Source organism: Drosophila busckii, chromosome 3R, assembly GCF_011750605.1.
Source record: "Drosophila busckii strain San Diego stock center, stock number 13000-0081.31 chromosome 3R, ASM1175060v1, whole genome shotgun sequence".
NCBI classification, from domain to species: Eukaryota; Metazoa; Arthropoda; class Insecta; order Diptera; family Drosophilidae; genus Drosophila; species Drosophila busckii.
In genome coordinates, this window is record NC_046607.1 from 4,168,805 (window position 1) to 4,188,434 (window position 19,630).

The following is a 19,630-nucleotide window of genomic DNA, read 5'->3' on the forward strand; positions in this document are numbered from 1 at the left end:
CAGAGACTTTTCGCTGTTAGGCACCAATCTGGCACGACCAACTCCGTTTTATTTGCCCTTTAGTCGCCTCGTACGACAAGCGGGTGTACTGTGGAGGTATTCTATTGCCCGCCGTCCACACGGGTGTGTGTGTGTGTGTGTGTGTGTGTGTGTGTGTGTGTGTGCACATGGAAATACTGTTAGTTGAGCTTCTGCAGATTTTTGGTCTGCTGGGTGGGGTGGGGTGTGTGGGCGCTGGATGCGGTGGCCATGTGCCACATACACTTGGCGGACAAAGTGCAAAACTAATTATCACAATTGTGTGCAGACGGGAAATGAAGAAAGACAGCAACGGAAGCCAACGAGCCAACAACCCACAAGTGGGCGGGGTGGGGTAAGGTGTGCAGATTAGCTTTAGCTTTAGCTCTCTGGCTCTGTCTGTGGTTTTGCCTGTTGGGCGCTGATTATTTTTGCATTTTGTTGCATAGACGAGCAAATAAACCAATTAGCGTTGATTAATCTCAATTGAAATGCATTTTGCTGCAGGCTGCACACAAAATTAGCCGCCCAATCCCACTGCGGCTAAACAAGTTCAGGGTCAGGCAAATTAAATGACACAGTTTTTGTTTTTATTTTGTTTTGTTTAATTTATTTGTTGCACTTGCAGTCACTTAACACAAACATCGGGCTGGCTGCCTGCCTGCGAGGACTGGAGCAATCACGAGGAGCTCTCTTATGGCTGGGAGCGTGCCATAGATTCCAAAGGACGTTCCTACTACATCAAGTAAGTTGCTCAAGTACATAACTATACCAATCCTACTTATATTTAACTCAATGCACAGCCATTTGAACAAGACGACGACCTATGAAGCACCCGAGTGCATACGCTGGGATGAGCATCCGCCGGAGCCGCGTCTGGTGCAGCTGCAGCGCAGCTCGAGCCTGGGCTTTGGCTTTGTCGCCGGCAGCGAGCGGCCCGTCATTGTGCGCTTCGTTACCGAGGGCGGACCCAGCATAGGCAAACTGCAGCCAGGCGATCAAATCTTGAGCGTGAACGGCGAAGATGTCAAGGATGCGCCACGTGATCATGTAATACAACTGGTGCGTGCCTGCGAGTCGCAAGTCTCGCTGCTCGTTTGCCAGCCCATGTCGCATTGCGTGCTGCCCGGTCGCAAGTCCACGCTCCTCTCCGCCGGCAAACGCGCCAAGCTGCGCTCACGTCCCAGTCGCGTACGCTTTGCGGAAAGCGTTTGCGTCAATGGCGCTCCACTGTTTCCGGTAATAACCATCACTACTATTTTTATTGTCTGTCTAAATAGTTGATAGCAAAGTGATAGACAAATTAGCAGCATATAAATATTAGAACAAATAATCAATCAATCTATGTAACAGTTGCAACTTTTTTATATAAAACGTTAAAAGACTATTTAAGTAATCAATATAGAAGCGTTAATTAAACCAAATCGATTTATATTGTTAGTTAGCTTAGCTTAACGTACAAATTATTATTACAAGAGAATTTGTATTTATTTGAAATTATCTTAAAAGTTGCAACTATAAGAGGCAGAAATCTATTTTTGCAACGGTTGATATAACTTAGTATCATATTATAAAATTAGGTTAACTGATCTTATTAATATTAAATTATTAATCAAGCCAAATGGACTTATATTGTTAGTTAGTTATTCAAAACGAACTTTTATAACTTTTAGCATACAAATTATAAGAACACGACATTTTTAGAACTCTCTATACTATTTAGTTTTAGTATTAGTACAAGCATTTCTTTTAAAATGAATATTAATGAAACTATTTTCTGTTTATGCAGCCTTCGGCATTTTCCTTGGGTGACATCTGTGTGCCACCCATGGCGAATGTGTTGAAGGTGTTTCTGGAGAACGGACAGACCAAGTCGTTTAAATACGATGCCACGACTACTGTGCAGGATGTGGTTAGCTCGCTGCTGGACAAGCTCTGCCTCTGCTGCGGCGAACTCTTTAGCCTGGTGCTGGAGCATGTCAAGAGTCTGAAGCGCAACAAGTTGACGCTGCTCGATCCACAAGAGTCGCTGGCACGCGTAAGTTACAAAGTGCATAATAGTAATAAATTAAGAGCTAATCACACATTTGTGTCCCAGCAGATTGCAGCTCGTCCGGGTGCGCATAAGTTGCGCTGTCTGTTTCGCATTACTTTTGTGCCCATTTCGGCTGCGGAGCTGGCACAACGGGACCTGCATGCCTTGGACTATCTCTATATGCAGTGCTGCAATGATGTGAATCAGGAACGCTTTGCGCCGGAGCTGCAGCCAGAGCTGGCGCTGCGCCTCGCTGCGCTGCACATGCATCAACATGCGTTGGCCAACAACTTTGCGCCCGCCAAGCTCACGGTCAAGCAGGTCGAGTAAGTGCAGCCAGCTAATCAAATTCATGCATATTGTGTATATCAAAAATTCTTACACGCAGACGCGAATTTGGGCTGGAACGCTTTGTGCCCGTTAGTTTGTTCGAGGGCATGAAGCGCAAGGAGCTGCGACGCCTCATCTCGCACTTCTTGAAGCTCAATGCCGAAATGACGGGCTCATCGACCAAGGTGCTAACGCAGCTGCAGGCGAAACTCTATTATCTAGATATAATTGCTAGTTTACCAAGCTATGGCGCCAAATGCTTCAGCACAAACCAAAGAGAAGGCATGGAGCGTGTGCTGCTCGTCAGTCCGCGCTTCGGCCTCAGTCAAATATCTAGTGCACGCAATTCTGTGGTAAGTGCGCAAGCATTTTTTTTTAATTAAATATGCTACAGCTACAGTGGGTGATTTCAAGCTAAAAGTGCAAAGAAAACTCTGAGCTTAGTCAAGACACAACATTTTGCAATTTAATGCATCGATGCAGCAAATTTAAATAGCTCTGAGTTTACCCTACTCAAAGTTTTTATGCACTATCAACTTTTATTAGAATTCAAGTCAAGTTCTAGTTAAAATCATTTTGAATATTAAACTAAAATATTGTAATAAAAATTAATTATTACAAATTATATAGAATGGACTAGATGCTGGCTCTGATTATCAGTAATTCATTTCAATTGCTTCCAATCCAAAGAAGTTTTGTATACTTGCCCTTAAATATTTTGTAAAATCTTGTCGCCATTAAATAATCAATTAAGCAACAAACAAATCACTGCATTTAAATAGGTAGGAAAAAAACAACAACATTAAATCAACATTTGTTTTATTTTGGACATTTGCAGCCGCAGCCAATTTCAGGCATACAGGACTTTACGCATGTGATGGTTCATCGCGAGGACGATGTCACCTGCAGTGTCACCATCTATATGCTGGGCGATCGTGCTGTCAAGTTTATAATGGAGGATCGCGATGCCTGCGAGTTCAGTTTGGTGCTGGGCGGTTATTATCGCCTGTTGACGGGTAAGACCCAACGCCATAGACAATGTTTGATCTGCTGCTCAAGCAATTCTTTTCTTTAGGCAATGTGCTGAACGTGCTGCGCGAGCGTGAGCCACATGAGGAGGACAATGCGCCGTCGTTTCTGGCACAGCACACTGTGCTGCCCGCCAGCTGGAGCTACCTGTTGCCCTTCCATACGCGTGCGCATAGCGTTAACTTTTTGATGACGCCCCCATATCATCCTATGCCGCAGCAGGCGGTGCTGTCACAGCCGCAGCTGGTGGCACAGCCAACGCAGCAGCAGGCTTTGAGCTATGCCATGGATCTGGATCTGCACAGCGTCATGGCCACCGAGCTGCTGGAGGAGGCGGCCAAGGATTCGGGCTTGAGTGACAGCAGCGGCAGCAATTACTGCAGCGACGCAGGACGCAGCCAGCTGGCCGTGGAGGCCAAGAACGAGCAAGTGCTGCGACGTGTGCAAGAGCTGCAGCAACTGGTGCAGTCATCCGAGCAGTATCTCAATGAGCAGGAGCAGGAGCTGCAGCATTTGCAGCTGGTGCAGCAGCAGCAGCAAGCGCAGCAAATTGGCCAGAGCATGGCCATGCTGGAGTTTGACAGCGACTGCGATAGCTTGAACAGCAGCAAGGTATCCTCCACGGAGGACACTAACCAGAGCCATACGGGCGGCGCTGTGACGCCTTGCATGAAGCACAGCGACTCCTTGACGCTGCTGGCGGAGAGCATAACCCACGATCTAAGCGGCATTGCGCAAGGACTCAATGCCATACCGGAGCCGGTGTCTGCCTCGGCGCCGCCCACGCCCGCCACGCCCAAGCGCAAGCCCAGCCTATGCAGCACCAGCAGTCCGCGCCCGCAACGCAAGCTCAATGGCTTCAGTCAGCTGCTGAGCGATCTGCAGGCACTCGGCACGGACTTTTCGCAAAGCGAAAGCGACTCCGAGTCGGTGGCCTCGCCAGCACAGTCGCCCACAACGCGGCGGCCATCCCAGCTGCTGCAGGCAACAGCCGCAGTTAAGCAGCCGCTGGCCCAGCGCAGCAGCTTTGGCCTGCATAGTCCGGATGGCACGCACTTTGGAGCGGAGACCAAGGACTACAATCTGCGCGAGTATTTGCAGCAGCTCAAGGAGATTAGCAATGTGCCCAATGCGGATACAGATGTCGCCGCGCGTCAGCTCTCCGAGATCTATGGCTTTGAGGTGCGCGAGGATACGTTCATCGAAACGGATACGGATCTGATTGACTTGCGGGCCATACCGCCGCCGCAGACGCCCGATGAGCTGGACTCGTTGTCGCTCATGAATGCAGCGCCACCCAAAGGCTTTGAGGGCAAGGCCGAGGAGCTGGACAGCTTTCTGCAGCAAATGCTTGTGGCGCCGCCCACACAAAAAGCAACGCCCGCCAAGGAGCTGACGCCCGAGGAGATTATGTCGTACATTATACCGCCGCCGCCGAATCTAGAGGCACAGCCCGAACAGGAGTGTCTCTACAGCAACTCGGTGCAGGCCAAGCGCGAGTTTTTCCAAGCAGTGGCCAATGGCAATGGCAACTACAACAGCAGCAGCAACAACAACAACTACAAGGAGTCAGCGCCACGTGTCATTGAGTATCCCACAGTGGAGCGCAAAAGCAAATTCAGTTGTTGTCCCACCTCCAAGAAGGAGGAATCCACGCCCGCCGATACGCAGCCGTTGCAGCCACCACCGCGTACGCCCACCTCAGATCAGATGACACCGCCGCCGGCGCGTCCACCCAAGAGCGCTGAGCTAATGCAACGTTACTCGCCCAAGAAGCAGCTGCGCATCGTTGGACCAGTTAGTGTGCCGGTGCGTGAGCTCTGCCCGCCACAGCTGCCACCACGCATCAGTCCCACAAACGCCGCCACCACGGATGCGCCACAGCCTACAGCAGCAGCAGCAGCTGCAGTTCCAGCGGTGGTAAGTGCACCCAAGAAACCCCCGCTGCCGCCTATTGCCAGTCGCCCACGCCCCATCAATGGCACGCCCAGTTCCAACACACCGCCCATACCGGCCACCGTACGTCTACCCAATGCGCATTCCAATGGGCAGCCACAGCTGCCCAAGAAGCCGCAGCAGCTGCACGGCGAGAAGCTGTTCATCAAGAACGGCCACCTCATCGACGGCGAGGCGCTGCTGGCCAAAACGGACGTGGCCATGGCCGGTCTGCTCATCAAGCTGGATCAAGTGGCCGCACAGTGCTCGGCAGCCCAATCCGCCGGCGGCGGCACCAGCATCGATGAGGAGAAGTTCCAACGAGCACGCAATGAGCTGACCGAGCAAACGCTAGCACTGGTCACGGCCAGCAAATTTCTGGTCGCCTCAATGTCGGACATGACGCTAATAACGCTGCCCGATCATCTCACCTCCTGCCTGACGGCCATACGGCGCATCACGGAGCTGGCGCAGGACATGACGCGGCACACATCGGCGCCGCTGCAGACGCGCAACATTGTGCTCAAGGTGCACGATGTGGCCAGCAGCTTCCGGGAGCTGGTGGGCGTTGAGATTGGTCCCATAGGCGCTGGCCAATTGGCGCTGCATGCCGAGTGCCTGGCCAATGTGCTGGCCACGCTGCTGCGCAGTCTGCGTGTCTTCTCGCCCTAGGAACCGCAACCGGAGCCCCAACCCGACCACGACATATCGCTCGAGCCAACTGTATCCAGTGTATAGGCATATACCAGTTACATTTAATGTCTGCAACTATTTTACAGGTAAATAGCAACGTCAGAGAGTCGTCGGTCTGAACTTAGGCTAGGCGTAGCTAAAGATAAGTAAGCAACTTTAATGGAATACACTCAAGCATAACTAAAACGCATAAGTCTCGTGTTCAGATGTTAAAGCGTAAAGATTTTCAACTTCTTAAATCCCAATACAATACTTATAGCAAGTGTCATACACACACACACACACACACATATATGTTTAATTAATAAATAATTATGCAATACGGAATGCTCAAAGGTGGACGCCGGAACACGAAACTATCCCCAAATAATATTGTAACTCTATTTGATTCTCTCAACTATAACTGCATGTAACTAACTCGAATTTCTGTGTAATCTCCTAAATAGTTATCCAAACCTATACATATACATATGCATATGTATGTAGCATATGTGTGCATACTATATCAACTTTTAAACTATTCTTATCTTATTGTTAGTACTGTATAATGGAATTCCAATTTATGGAACATCATGACTTGATTATAGACCAATTTATCAACAAGAACAAGAACTCTTATACAAAATTTAAAATGTTTGTATGCATATGTTTATTTATAAAAAACAAAAAAAAAAAAAAACAACAACTACAGCATTAGTATATTTTCTTATGTACATATATAATGCATAAATTAAAACATTAATCATAATTATACATATATTGACCAAACAATAATCAAAATTTTAACTTGTGATAAAAAACAAAAAAAAATTGTATTAGTTAAAGCCAACCATTGCTTTGCATTTGTTTAACCATTAAACCAGTTAACTTTTAGCAAGCACTTGACAGCGTTTTGTTTGTTAATGTGTCATATACATTATTACTTTTGTTATTGTTTATAGTGGCATTTTTGTTGTAGTATCTTTAATTGAAGTACAAGTACATGCACACTAAGTTGTAGCTTTAACTAATGTATAATCGTCTATTGTTTATTATTAAACGCAATATTAATTAATAATCAAATAGAACTAATTATCAAAATATTACGTAGTGCTAACCCATAACTAATAGCGGGTTTTGTTTATATTTTGTTTTAAATTTTTGTTAAACATATACTATAATAAACTATACCATTTATACATATACAAATCTAACTGCGAGTAATAATATATACATATTAATTATACATATTGACAAATGTACAATGTAAAACATGTAACTGTTTATGGATGTCATACAAACGTAAAATATATGAAATAAATTCAATAAATTAATATACCAAAGGCCACAACTGAATTTTAAACTGCGCGCCAATCAAACCTGCAACTGCTCTGCACATTAACAGCAACATAACATTTTATGATCACTTTAACATTCCCTACATTTTTGCTCGGAAACAGCGCTGCCACCACAATATTGTGGATAATACTCGCTATTTTATTCCCGATATTTGGATCTTGCACGCTGTTGTTGTTTTTGGTAAACGCGCTTAAATTTGGTAACCCTTAAAGTCTATGCGGTATTATTTAAACTTACGCGTCAGTAATAAGTTTAAACTAAAGGAAATACAGAAATTCAATTGCGCCACTTTGTGAAAATAAATCCATCAAGCTACAATAAATACATTTATTGTATACACATAAATTTTTGTTATACACATAAAATACCATCCACACAGCTGCTGCTAGAGCAGACAGCCTGGCGTCTACATAACGGAAACTATTTGCCAGACAGCCTGTCGCCCGCGTTTTTTTCTTCATATTCTGACATTATTATTGTGCGTCGTGTGAATGCAGTGCAAGTGCAATTTTATTATAACGTTGTTAAATATGGCCGACGCTGAGAATCAACGATTGAACAACAATTTGCAAGCAATAAATTCGGAACTGTACAGTTTGCTTGATGGCAAGGAATCTTACTCAACGTCACGCGCAAATCGCAATCGTAGCGGCTTTGGCGGTGTTTTGCAAGAATTGAATTGCAATTTAAATCAATTAACATTAAATCCAGATCCTGAGGCACCTCAGTTTGAATTCCATGGTTATGGCTGCATTGAGAATACGAATTTGATGGCAAAGCGCGCGGTTCTTGAAGACCGCTACAAAAAGTCGCAAAATATGATAAGCGGTCAAGGTCATTTGGTTTCGCGCCAGAAGCAATTGCAGTTACAAAGGGAGAACATATGGAACAAAGAGAAATGCAAAGATTCGAGCTTTAATGAACTGCCCGCCACAGTAGCTCAAACAAATATGTAAGTGATTATTTTTTAATATACGTAAAATATATTTGTTTACAGCTAAGTTTTTGTTTATTTTTGCAGCTCTGGAGAAGCTGCAGTTATGCGTTTGCTGGACTTATTCAAATCTATGCATGAGCATATAGGCGCTTATCTGCCCTCTTATCAGCGTAATTCACATCCATCGGACTATCTGTTTGAAGCGCCCAGAAAGTCAACGATGCCCAAGAGCTTGAACGTGCGACATCATGTACAGGTGATCTGCACCAAAGTGGAGCGTTTCATAGAGCGACTGCGTCGCACTTTGGAAGCCAATCGTTGTTTGGACTTTAACAAATACACAGAGTGCGATAATCAGTTGATTCTCGTACGCAGTTATGTGGATACTCTCAAACAGTTTTCATTTATCGAGATGCGTCATCATGGTCTTAAGTTTGTATCGCAGGAAGCTGAGGGTAATTAGCACGCAAACTTTAAATTTATTTTATATTACAGTAACATAAACTATCTCCACAGAAAATGCCAAAAAATTATCAATTTTGTTGCTGCAGTTACGCGAACACATAAAGTCTGCGCATCTTTTTGTACACGTGTTCAACTGGGAAATGGATCTGGAGCATCGCTACTCAGCTGCCATGACCGAAAGTCTGGAAGCTACTAACAAACATGCCTTAATGTTGGCAGCCAAAGAGCTGAAGGCCTGCGAGCCTAAAACGCGCAGCTACGAGGAACACATTATGGCTGATCTATATAAACTAGACAACATTATCAGCTGTAGCGAACAGCATGAGGAAGAATTGGATCTACTACTGCAATCACCAGCAAGCGTTTTTCCACCAGAGATTATTGCGCTTTGCGAGCTACCACGTAACTACCGCAAGTTGCCTTTGAGATCAACTGTGGGTGTCGATGAGACTGAAATGGAATTGTCATTCAATGCTGAGCTGCTTGAGCTGCCACCTTCATCACCACCTAGAACTATTCGTCGCAGTCATAGACCACTGTGTAATAGAAGTTAGACGCGCATACAATGTTTGAGTCTAATGTAATTGAAATTTTAGAAAATGGAAAGTTGTTTGGAAATGATTTGTGAGCTGCAAGCATGAAATAAGCTGCAATTTTAATTTTACTTACTTAATATACCCATATATAGCAATAAATTCTTATATTAATCCATGTATGTAAATGACTTTCAAAGCGTTGCTTCCAAAGTGCACAAGAGATTATGAATATTATAAAACCGGAAAGGTAATAAAATTTAATTAGACTACATGAGAATTGTTAAAACCTTTTCATTTGATTTAACGTTAAATTTAATGTGCCATATCTTTAGACTATGATTGTATCTTAAAAGCATTATACTTACAATAAAGACATAAATAACCAACACAGTTTTTATACACTGACATTTTTAATAATATTAAGCTGAAGTTAAACCACTCTATATTTGCTTACGTTGGCTTACTAGTCCATTTTTATTTGCATTTTGCTTATCCTAATTTGGTTTTACTATAAAATTAGGCTTATACCTTTATGCGGAAATACTTACCAAGGCTAAGCAAATGTAAAATACTTTTCGTAATTTAACTAGCATCAGTGAAAACTTCCTCTAACGGTAATTTGCTAAAGGCTCTGTTAAGTAGAGCCTTGAAGATCTTGCCCATGCCGCCCCCAATATCGTCTTTCAATTCATTGAAAATATCCTTCCAATTATCGTTAATCAGAGCATGCAAATTATCGCTGAGATCCTTTTGACCATTAAACAAGTTCTCCATCGAGTAGTGCACCTTCTGAGGATCAACTTGCATTATGACATCCTGCACCTCTGCCATGGTCTGTCCTTCAGCATTGGTCCCGGCTTTCATTTTCACAACAACATGAATTTTGCAGTGTTCTGCATGAGAATGAGAAGATTAAATCGTCATATATCGTATTTTTTAGTAACAACTACCTAGAATCATCTCTGCCATTCCATTGCCCACGATTGGTAGAATAAGCACCTTGCCTTCCACGCTATAAGGTCCCTTGAGAATTAATTTAGGCGCTATCAAATCTATTGTAACGGGATTCTTCAAATCTTTTGTGAAGTGACTAAAATTTGATATGGTTACTACTATGTATTAATTTGTATTAATTTTTATGTCTGCAAACTTACGTGACTTTCTTCACCATCGCGTCCTTGAGTCCAATTAAAAGGGCATCCTTAAATTGTAAGTCAATGCTGACGGGGCTGTTGGGCTTCTTGCCCAAGCCAAACTTTTTAATGTGCAGCGGATCCAAGGGCACCAGGCCTAGTGGCTTAACACCTGTTGCTCCATATGTATGCAGCACATAATTTACGGAATCCTTCAGGCATTTTTCATCCGATAATTTGCATTTTTGTATATCCGTAGCTGCAAACAGTAAGCAAAGCAGATATTAACATAACATATTTGTTTTCTTTTAATTTAAGCGTACGGAATTGTAAAGCGCGCACATTGCAGGACGCGTACAAAACGCCAAGCAGGATCAGTAGAGTCCCAACTCTTATGCACATGATTATATACTATATTTTAATATTATTTCTAAGCAAAAGCGATGTTTGCTCAATTGCAACCGAGAATAGACTGATGAACCTGCTGGTAGTTAGGGGCGTCTTTTATAGGCCATCTTAATTTAAATATTTAACTGTGAAATCTACACACGTGTTGTTGTTAATTTTAATCTCTGTTGTTAAGTAGTGAACTGTATTTGCGTATCAAAACTTGTCGCGTTTGACTTTGGCTTTCAAATCTTAAAAGTGAGCCGCACTTTAAGAAAAGCATTGCGGGTATTATAAATACATAAGCCGGCAATCTGTTGTAGGTCAATTAAAATAAGTTTGCCTTTTTAACAACAAGTAACTTCAAATATTTTGCATTAGAATGGAATCAATATATTCATCAATATTATAATTTCGACGAACAGCTTTAACTTTATAGCTAAAGCATTTGGTATTCGACGTTTTTGTTTTATATTTTTCTTTTTTACAACTGTCACCTTTAACACTTTTATTAACACATTAACAAACTAATTGCTTCATGTACTAAAGCTAATTACTAAAATTCTTAATTTTAAATTTACATTTATTTGTTATGTTTTGGGAAAACAGAAATCAGTCTAAACCAGTAAACCAGATAATGGGCTTTCAGGGCAAACTATAAAATTATAATAAGTGAAAAATACGCGTAAGATAATTTAAAAATTAATGTCAATATTTTTAATACTCTTCCATAAGCTATTTTTTGTACGACAAGAGCTAAACAATAAATAAATCCAACACTTATGTATTATTAATATGCCGAAAAGTATGCTGTGAAACTAGGAGAAATTTTTTTTTTTATTTATTTAATAAGGTATACGGGGTATTCCGTGTACCCCTTTATGACTTGGTCTTGTTGATTCAGCCCAGATGGGCGCGCCGGCTAGTATTACAACTAGCGTTATCAAAAAAAATTTCAGGCCCGATTTAAAATAATCAACACGAGCATAAAACATTAACTCATTCAAGAATCACACGGCTTTTGAACTTGTTATAAAAAAAACCATTCGTAATTCCAACTTTAAAACGCTCTAACTCTCCGACATTTTTATTATAGTTAACAAATTTAAATTAAAGACAATTATATTAATTTAAAATGTAAAAGTTCACTTTGAGTTTGGAAAAAACTAAGCGACGACGCAGGCAAGTAAAGCAGATAGGAAAACCATAATAAATACAAAATATAATAAGTATTATCTGGTGTGTAAAAAAAGTTGAATATTCCCTCGCAATATATAATTGTTCTGTAAGTAGAAATGTATAGCACAGTACACATAATGAAATACTAAAAGCAAATGTTAGTATTCGTCTGTTAGTCATTAGCTGAGAAAAGATCAGGGTGCTAATAATAATAATGCCCCTTTCTAACAAAAAGTCAAATAATGATACATTTAACTTAATTTATAAATTGCTTTGTGTATATAATTAATGCTCTGTATACAATGTTATTGGTAATTTCCATTGCATCGATTGTGAGCTAAACGTATAATCAAAAACAATTAGAATTTTAAAATAAAATCGCACAGCATATATATAATTATTAACTATTATAACTATTACTCTGTCTAACTATCCTCAAAATATTTAGCGTAGGGATATTTCGTGAAGGCCTTCTCCAATATGGCTTTAAAGATTTCCGCGAATGCCGATTGCATGGAGTCCTGCACCTCCTTAAATATAGCCTCCCAGTTGTCATTAAGAAAGGCGTTCATATTATCGCCCAACGCCTTATCACCATTGAAGAGATTGCTAAATTGATAATAACAGCGTTCCGGTTTGGTAAGTAAGTTCACATTGGTTGCTTCCATATACATTTCGCCATTCTTCTCAACGGATTTGCCAGTAAAAGAAAATGTCAATTCGGCATTAACTGAGTAAGAAGATTAAGAGTTTTATGTTTGTGCTACTTGATTGGCAGTAATTTATATAAGTAACTTACCCATTGTCATATTGCTCTTGCCTGAGCCACTAATCGGCAAAATCAGCACCTTGCCCTTGATGTCATAGGGTCCAACCAGTGACAGTCTTGGCACTTTAAATTTCAACTCATGTTTCTTGTCAATATTTTTGCCGAAGCCTCTGAATTAAGCAAACATACAGTTTAAGATAAGAGCATACTTTAGCAACTGATTAGCACACATACTTGACGCCAATAAACGTAATGTCACCAATGCCTAACAAATTATTATTCGTAAAGGTAAGATCAATGTTGACAGGACTATCTGCTCCTTGATTTATGTTCATCTTAGCCACTGGCAGTGGATCTAATTTCACTAAATTGATACTCCGATCGCCTTCTTTATGCTTTTCGCTTACAAAGTAGTTGATTGTCTTCAGTAAGCATTCGGAGTCGCCATATTTACAAGGCTTAGGATCATCAGCTGTAAAATCGGCGCAATTAGTTGAAAAGCTTTAAGGATTCTGACTGCTTGCTTACGAAATTTAGCTTGCGCGGCAATTATTGTGCAAAGTGCAATAATAAAAGTAGTTCGAGACATATTTCCGCAGTTCAAAACTTATTCAAATCACTTTGGCAGAGAGACTAACTATCTACACGCTTGTTGTTTAGCTTTTATAGAGATCTTGTTTAATTACTTATCAGTAGTATTAAAACTAAATCGTTATATTATTGTAAAATGCGTTAAACATCTCGTGCAAAACAAGTAAGTGCACGCTTGTGTAATATAATACTAAAACTATATAGAACAGGTTTGAAACATGCGATTTAGTCACTTATTTTATATTTGGCCTAGGTAAGTATGCCTTAGGGTGCTTATGACTAGGAAAGTCAATAGCTTATAGATTATAACGGATAAATACTTTTTAATTGCCAATGGCTTGAATGATTTGAATTAGTTTTCCACGTGTTGTTCACACCTCAAAGAAAATTCAAAATGATCTACTTTCTTTCAAACTGTGGACCAACCACATTGCAACTAATTGATTTGATTGAATACTAATAGGATTATTAATATCAATACACAGATTTATGGCGTTTTAATAGTTCAAGTGTATATATTTACCTTAATTACTTATTAATTACAATACTAAGTAGCCTTAAACTGGAATTAGATAACCTACAATAAACATTGTATAATTGTTCAAAGTCTCATAAAGCTGAAGCGCTGAGATGTGTACAAAGCTTTATAAAAAACCTTAATTTAATAAGCTTTTCGTTAAGCTAGCTTAAAACCTGTTTGTCATTTATGTTACCCGCCAAAGGATGAGATCAACTTGTCGAGGGAGTTGAGCATAAAGAATAATTAAAATTTATACGAGCAGTAGTGCTAAATATAGTACAGCAGCAGTTTAATGTACAAAGGTCTCCGCAGTTAACCTTAGTACGAGCCACTGGCCACCAGCCTCCTGATCTCAACATCAACAACAATTATGACAGTAACAAGCAGCTCAACTTGATCATAATACTCAATTTTAATCGGCGTATCAGTACGCCTGGAACAGTTGAGTGACTTTACTAGCTTACACGAGAGATAGCCTCAAGGTTAACTGGATATCAGTTTCAGCCGCGCCGTTGCCTTTACCGTTGTCTACACTTGAACTTGGCAAGCGATCTACAACTGCACTACACTGAAGTTCAAGTATACATATATGCTACACTAAAAAAAACAATAGTGTAGAGCTAGCGCAGAATAAGTAAAACATTTTATTTAATTTTTTGTCAGGCGATTGCGTAAGTAGCTTGAACGCTTCGTTATGCTAATCATTGAGATTCACGTGAGTTGAACGTTAAGTTGGAGCTGCTTGAATAAATTTTGATAGCTTCGAAGTTTGCGGAAATGTTTGCAGTTCAAAACGTGGCTCGCTTCGTATTGAATTTGTTTGTTTATTTATGCTTAGGCTAATACACATAAACTTAGATTTATAATTGTTGCTTGTGCAGCAAACAGTCCATGAAAAATACTCGTACACATACAAGAAAGTAAGCTAGAGTTGAGGCTTAAAGCTAAGTGCTGAGTGCTGTGCTTTTAATCCTCCAGGAATAGATCCTCGTAGGCGAAGCGCTTGAAAAGCGTTGAAAGTATGCTCTTCATAATCTCCGCAATGGCCACATGCACGGATGGCTGCAGCTCAGTCCACACTTCAGACCAGTTCTCATTGAGGAATTGATTCAAATTGGTGCCCAGCGCTTGGTCGCCATTGAACAGATTGGTCAGCTTAATGTTCATTCTAAATGAAAGCAAAAGTTATAAATAAACAAAGCTGTATATGTTTAGCTAACTCACTTTTGTGGCTCCACGAGCACCTTGAGCTTATCCACGCTAAGGTAAGTGCGTCCGTTGCGCACCTGTGTGCCTGGCTTGAACTTCACCGAGAACTTGGGATTGTGCAAAGTAATATCAGCATCACCATCGCCCCGTATGGGCAAGATCAATATGCGTCCATCGGCATTGTACTTGCCACGCAGCGCAATCTTGGGGAATGAGCCGTACATTTCAAACTTGCTGGTGGCTGGATTGGCATTGAATCCTCTGAAGTAACCACTTGTTAGTTAAAAACTCTGCTTAAGCCACGTTTAATACTTACACAGCTCTGTCGAACTTGACGCTGGACAAGCCTTCTACATTGACATCACGGAAGTTCAGCTTGAGACTCAGCGAGCCGGTGCGCCCGTCAGAAATGTCAAAACGCTTGACCAGAAACGGTTCCACTTGTGGGAATGCAGCCGGTGCGAAGCCTGTGCGCGCATATTGACGCACCAGCATATGGGAAACATTGATGATGCAGGTGGTATCGCCATGATGGCAACGGGGCAATTCAGCAGCTAAGATAAAAATCCTTTCTTTTAAATCCTTGCCTCAAACTTTTTATAGGCTTGTACTTACGATAATTGGAGGCGCCCAGTGCCACGCCCACCAGCAAAAGTGAACTTAGCTGTAGCAGCATATTGTTGTGTGAGTTGTGTATGTGTGTGTGTTGTGCAAGTTGTGCAAGGAGTCTCCTACTTTGGCGGCTACGTAGCTACGCGTTTCGCGAAACTCGAACTCCCGACCAAGTTCAATGCTAAACTGTAAATTGGCTTGGGACCAACGCGGCCATTTATAAACTTTTTTCAGAGCTCCAACATCAAGCGGCAGAGCAGCAGCGACAGAACTCTGCCGCTGCCCCCGCTCAGGTTTAGAGCTGCTGGCCAATACGTTTTATAGTTTATTCATTCTTAACTTGTCTCAGTTGGTCTGTTTCTGCTGCCGCTGCTGCTTATTGTTGTTGTTTACTTTTATTGTGTGCTTATTTTTGGCTTCTCATCATTATCAACAGCTGTCTAGTCTACCTGCCAAACGATTTAAGAATTTGCAGCACGACGCGACAATGAGAAAAATATTATAAATTAATATTATTAACAGGTCGCCGCGAACAGTGACAAAATCAAAAGTGATTTTAACGCTGTTTTTTGTTGTTGTTGATACACTGATAAAATTTATAGTTTTATTTAGCAGCATATACAATATTCGTTCTTTCCTTCTTCGCGTATTTCTGATCCATATCAACTTTTTATAGATTCATAAGTTGCGTTTTTATTTTCTGGCGTTTCTCTGTTGAATCCACTTTGCTTTGTTTGAGCGCTAATGGCACACACTGCGTATATTCTTATAAATATATATAAAGATACTACTATAAATGGAGGCATATATCATGTTTGTATATGTATATAAATATGTACGTTGAGATCAGCCATGCAGTTTTATTTTTTGTTAAGAAATTAGATAAGTGCGCTTAAATCGCACTTAAGCGAATTTTCGGCAAGTGTTAACTGATCTGACATGCATGATAAATTATTCTTTCTGAGATCATTCAAAGACACTGTTTAGTTAGTTGCAGTATCAGCCAAATTAGCTATTTAGGTGTATTGGCCGTATAATCATCATTCGCTCAAGGTGATTGACTATTTTGACACTGGCCAAAACGCATGCAAGTCCAAGAATTTCCGTTTTGGCTCAAAATCAATTAGAAACATCTAAGTATTATCACTCGCTTATAGCGGGTGCTAAACTGGTTTTGCCTAGAAATCGAAACTTGTTGAATTTCGGGTCTCACTTTAAAAACGTGTAAACAAGCAACAACCCTCTTCGCATACTGATTGCCAAAGTCTTTAGCCATTCGTCATCGGTAATTAGCATACGGCTAAGACCAGTTGCCATACAACCTGAAAATAGTAGTCTGCAATTTGTTTATTTACACGTCCAATTGGCGCCACAGCAACATGACTTCATATTAGTATTTGTTTATGTACATATTAATCAAGTTTTGGCACAAGATAAGATAAGTCTAGGTTCTGTTTACCTAAGCCCTTTCGTAAAAACAAATACAAATTTGCCAAAATATATATTTACTGCGCGAGAGTGACTTTCAATTCTTTTATTGTCGACTATAGACAGCATACATTTGCATAATTCTAAATTCTATAGTTAAGCAATACATACATATATGCAAATATGCTTAGTATGTGCCAATGACGTAAAAATTCGAATCATTTGCATAGTATGCTATCCATGCTAATGCTAAGAATTTTAGAACTTAGAACTATTTAAGCTTTTGTTTTTTTTAACATAATTTTAGTTCTGATGTAATTTGGAACATTCGAGATATGTTAATATTAAGGTATACTTGATAATTCAGTCGACTAAGAAAGTAGTTTCTTAATATACATACATGACTACAATTTAAAATGAAACGATTCGCCGGTAATGCTGCCAGATCATTAAATTAAAAAGGATAGTCAGACAATTACCAGTGCTGGCATATTGATTGCTTTATAGCTAACATTAACTATTGCAGCAATAAAGCCATGCTAAAAAATTTTTACTCTACCGACCAAATACTTAAAATATATATCTAAAATAAAGATATACAACGACAATCAAAACAAATTACATTAGCTTGTATTTTAGCATAACAAAAATGTTGGGCAGCTCAATTTAGCTGTCTGGCAGCACTGCTCACAACTCGTCGTCATATGTTTTCTGCATATTTTCAAATTCTGTTTAAGTACACAATTTAATTTGTTATACAGTAGCTTGGTAAATTAATTCAATAAAATTATTAGTATCAGCAAGAATGCGACTTATAATTGCGACAGTAATTGCCGTCTTGGCAATTAACATCGTACAGGCCGGGACTGCAGAAAATGTAAACAAATCTGATGAGTTCGTGGCTACACATGAATGGCAAGTGATACGCGAAGGTTTGTATTACGTGGACAAAACGTATATTGATGATGTTGCTACTTATGATTCAATTTATAGGTCAGGGCATACCCAAGGGGCTGCATGTGCGAATTAATATGCAGACGGGCGTCAAGGAGGCCAAGTTGCTGGACGAAAGCGAGCGAGGAACAGCGTTGCAAAGTCAAGCCGGCGAAGATGACAAAGGAGATCAAAAGCCACTGGCTTTAGAGCATCAGGCAAACATCATTGAAGAATCAGTGCGCAAAGCCAAGGAGCAGAAACGCAGCTATGCAGAGTTGCGCAAGGCTTACAAGGATTTCCAAAAGAATTTTCGCACAGATGGCGAAGTCATTGTGCAGCTGCTGGAGCAATACCGAAACTTCAGCAAGACGCCGCTGGCGAGCGAACTGAAGCCCAAGTTTAATGTGCTTGATAATCTGGAGTACATGTTGCATCAAATTGATAATGCACTTGTATTCATAGACAGCGGAGGACTGGAGGATGTACTGCTGCCCATTGTGGTCAACGATACTAACACGGATCTAAAAGTGTCAGCCATGCGTGTGCTGGGCGCCTTGACGGCAAACAATCCTAAGGCTCAAATAAAAGTGTTTGAGCGCAACTTTGGTTCACATTTGGCCCAAATACTGATGACTTCTACAAACAGCGCAGAGGTTTCATCAGCTCTACATGCCTTGGGTGCAATGTTGCGAAAATTCCCATTGGCTCAAGAGCGCATACTCTCCACAATCGGCACACAGGCTTTCATCAGCGTGCTGAGCAACAGTCAAGTGGAGCTACGCAATAAGGCAAAGGTTGTTACTCTAATTAGCGATCTGCTCTTGGAAAAGCGTTCGGCGTTTGAAAATAACATGGACGCCTCAGAGGCTATTGCACAATACGCATTGATTGAGCTTGAAACCTGGCTTAGCAATCAGGGTTACTGCGCTAAAATGGAGGCGGTGCTTAGCAAGGACTACGTGCAGCTATTGGATCAGCCCGAGACTGTGGAACAGTTCTCTGTGGCACTGGAGAGCACAGAGCAAATGTGCCGCTCTCTTTGGTCCAAGAGCGCCACTCTGCGACACGCGCTGCTCACCTTGCGCAATAGGTACGCCCGCAGTGAGGATGAATATCGATTGGAGGTTTCTCAAGCGTTGACCAAAGTCTGTGCGAATTTCTTCGAGCAGCGCAGTCATAGTGATCTTTAAGTTTGTTTATAAGTTAAACTCAAGCTATGTTAGTCAATACTCCGTAAAAGTGGCCAAAATGTGACTAATTATAATTAAGCATTTAATTGAACGTGTAACAATTAAGTATAGGTTACATGCCCCAACTAAGTTGCCACACTGCACAATTATTTAAAGCGCAATAAAGCAGCAGGTCATAAAGTAAGTAAGTCAAAATTGTTGCCAGTCACTTTGCTGCGAAGGAAAGCAAAAACAATTGGTAGCAATCAATTGAAAGCTTGGCCCAAAAACAACTTGAAAGTATGCAAAAGGAAACACGAAACTGTACAGGAAACCGGTTGCCGCTTGCAAAAGAAACTACTCAAGTTGAGTCCTTTAGGA

General features: G+C 41.1%; 5 protein-coding genes across 5 annotated transcripts; 3 read left to right on the forward strand and 2 right to left on the reverse strand.

Moving 5' to 3' along the window:
* The first annotated feature begins 314 nt into the window (after positions 1-314).
* LOC108601477 lies at positions 315-6,682 on the forward strand. Its single transcript, XM_017989376.1, has 8 exons — positions 315-373; positions 647-763; positions 822-1,257; positions 1,808-2,056; positions 2,120-2,379; positions 2,442-2,736; positions 3,222-3,399; positions 3,459-6,682. Exons 1-8 carry the CDS (start codon positions 315-317, stop codon positions 6,017-6,019), a joined length of 4,155 nt encoding a protein of 1,384 aa, XP_017844865.1. The 3' UTR covers positions 6,020-6,682.
* An 822-nt stretch (positions 6,683-7,504) lies between these two features.
* Positions 7,505-9,621, forward strand: LOC108604239 (protein bag-of-marbles). Its single transcript, XM_017993612.1, has 3 exons — positions 7,505-8,330; positions 8,400-8,770; positions 8,832-9,621. Exons 1-3 carry the CDS (start codon positions 7,870-7,872, stop codon positions 9,332-9,334), a joined length of 1,335 nt encoding a protein of 444 aa, XP_017849101.1. The 5' UTR covers positions 7,505-7,869; the 3' UTR covers positions 9,335-9,621.
* Positions 9,622-9,745: 124 nt separating this feature from the next.
* LOC108601476 (CG11852) lies at positions 9,746-15,898 on the reverse strand. The gene is made up of 11 exons (XM_017989375.2): positions 15,720-15,898; positions 15,421-15,658; positions 15,120-15,365; positions 14,864-15,063; positions 13,019-13,256; positions 12,815-12,954; positions 12,543-12,745; positions 10,773-10,860; positions 10,471-10,708; positions 10,267-10,406; positions 9,746-10,209 (listed from the first exon to the last, which is right to left on the reverse strand). The coding sequence occupies exons 1-11, from the start codon at positions 15,778-15,780 to the stop codon at positions 9,899-9,901; spliced, it is 2,103 nt and encodes a 700-aa protein (XP_017844864.1). The 5' UTR covers positions 15,781-15,898; the 3' UTR covers positions 9,746-9,898.
* LOC108604240 (protein takeout) lies at positions 12,272-13,411 on the reverse strand. Its single transcript, XM_017993613.1, has 4 exons — positions 13,313-13,411; positions 13,019-13,256; positions 12,815-12,954; positions 12,272-12,745 (listed from the first exon to the last, which is right to left on the reverse strand). Exons 1-4 carry the CDS (start codon positions 13,371-13,373, stop codon positions 12,441-12,443), a joined length of 744 nt encoding a protein of 247 aa, XP_017849102.1. The 5' UTR covers positions 13,374-13,411; the 3' UTR covers positions 12,272-12,440.
* A 1,973-nt stretch (positions 15,899-17,871) lies between the features above and the next one.
* Positions 17,872-19,464, forward strand: LOC108601999 (nucleotide exchange factor Sil1). Its single transcript, XM_017989999.2, has 2 exons — positions 17,872-18,076; positions 18,138-19,464. The coding sequence occupies exons 1-2, from the start codon at positions 17,950-17,952 to the stop codon at positions 19,268-19,270; spliced, it is 1,260 nt and encodes a 419-aa protein (XP_017845488.1). The 5' UTR covers positions 17,872-17,949; the 3' UTR covers positions 19,271-19,464.
* The last annotated feature ends 166 nt before the right edge of the window (positions 19,465-19,630 follow it).

What these genes read in the sequence shown, in the direction of transcription:
- LOC108601477 (XM_017989376.1), top strand. Translation starts at nt 315, where the DNA reads ATGAAGAAAGACAGCAACGGAAGCCAACGAGCCAACAACCCACAAGTG. An exon ending in CCACAAGTGGGCGGGGTGGG is followed by an intron (nt 374 to 646) that starts GTAAGGTGTGCA and finishes TTGCACTTGCAG; the next exon opens with TCACTTAACACAAACATCGG. An exon ending in ATGGCGCTCCACTGTTTCCG is followed by an intron (nt 1,258 to 1,807) that starts GTAATAACCATC and finishes CTGTTTATGCAG; the next exon opens with CCTTCGGCATTTTCCTTGGG.
- LOC108604239 (XM_017993612.1), top strand. Translation starts at nt 7,870, where the DNA reads ATGCAGTGCAAGTGCAATTTTATTATAACGTTGTTAAATATGGCCGAC. An exon ending in ACAGTAGCTCAAACAAATAT is followed by an intron (nt 8,331 to 8,399) that starts GTAAGTGATTAT and finishes TTATTTTTGCAG; the next exon opens with CTCTGGAGAAGCTGCAGTTA. An exon ending in TGTATCGCAGGAAGCTGAGG is followed by an intron (nt 8,771 to 8,831) that starts GTAATTAGCACG and finishes CTATCTCCACAG; the next exon opens with AAAATGCCAAAAAATTATCA.
- LOC108604240 (XM_017993613.1), bottom strand. Translation starts at nt 13,373, where the DNA reads ATGTCTCGAACTACTTTTATTATTGCACTTTGCACAATAATTGCCGCG. An exon ending in TGCCGCGCAAGCTAAATTTC is followed by an intron (nt 13,257 to 13,312) that starts GTAAGCAAGCAG and finishes CCGATTTTACAG; the next exon opens with CTGATGATCCTAAGCCTTGT. An exon ending in CAAGAGCAATATGACAATGG is followed by an intron (nt 12,746 to 12,814) that starts GTAAGTTACTTA and finishes CTTCTTACTCAG; the next exon opens with TTAATGCCGAATTGACATTT.
- LOC108601476 (XM_017989375.2), bottom strand. Translation starts at nt 15,780, where the DNA reads ATGCTGCTACAGCTAAGTTCACTTTTGCTGGTGGGCGTGGCACTGGGC. An exon ending in GGATCTATTCCTGGAGGATT is followed by an intron (nt 13,257 to 14,863) that starts AAAAGCACAGCA and finishes CCGATTTTACAG; the next exon opens with CTGATGATCCTAAGCCTTGT. An exon ending in ATTACGTTTATTGGCGTCAA is followed by an intron (nt 12,955 to 13,018) that starts GTATGTGTGCTA and finishes TGCTTAATTCAG; the next exon opens with AGGCTTCGGCAAAAATATTG.
- LOC108601999 (XM_017989999.2), top strand. Translation starts at nt 17,950, where the DNA reads ATGCGACTTATAATTGCGACAGTAATTGCCGTCTTGGCAATTAACATC. An exon ending in ATGGCAAGTGATACGCGAAG is followed by an intron (nt 18,077 to 18,137) that starts GTTTGTATTACG and finishes TTCAATTTATAG; the next exon opens with GTCAGGGCATACCCAAGGGG.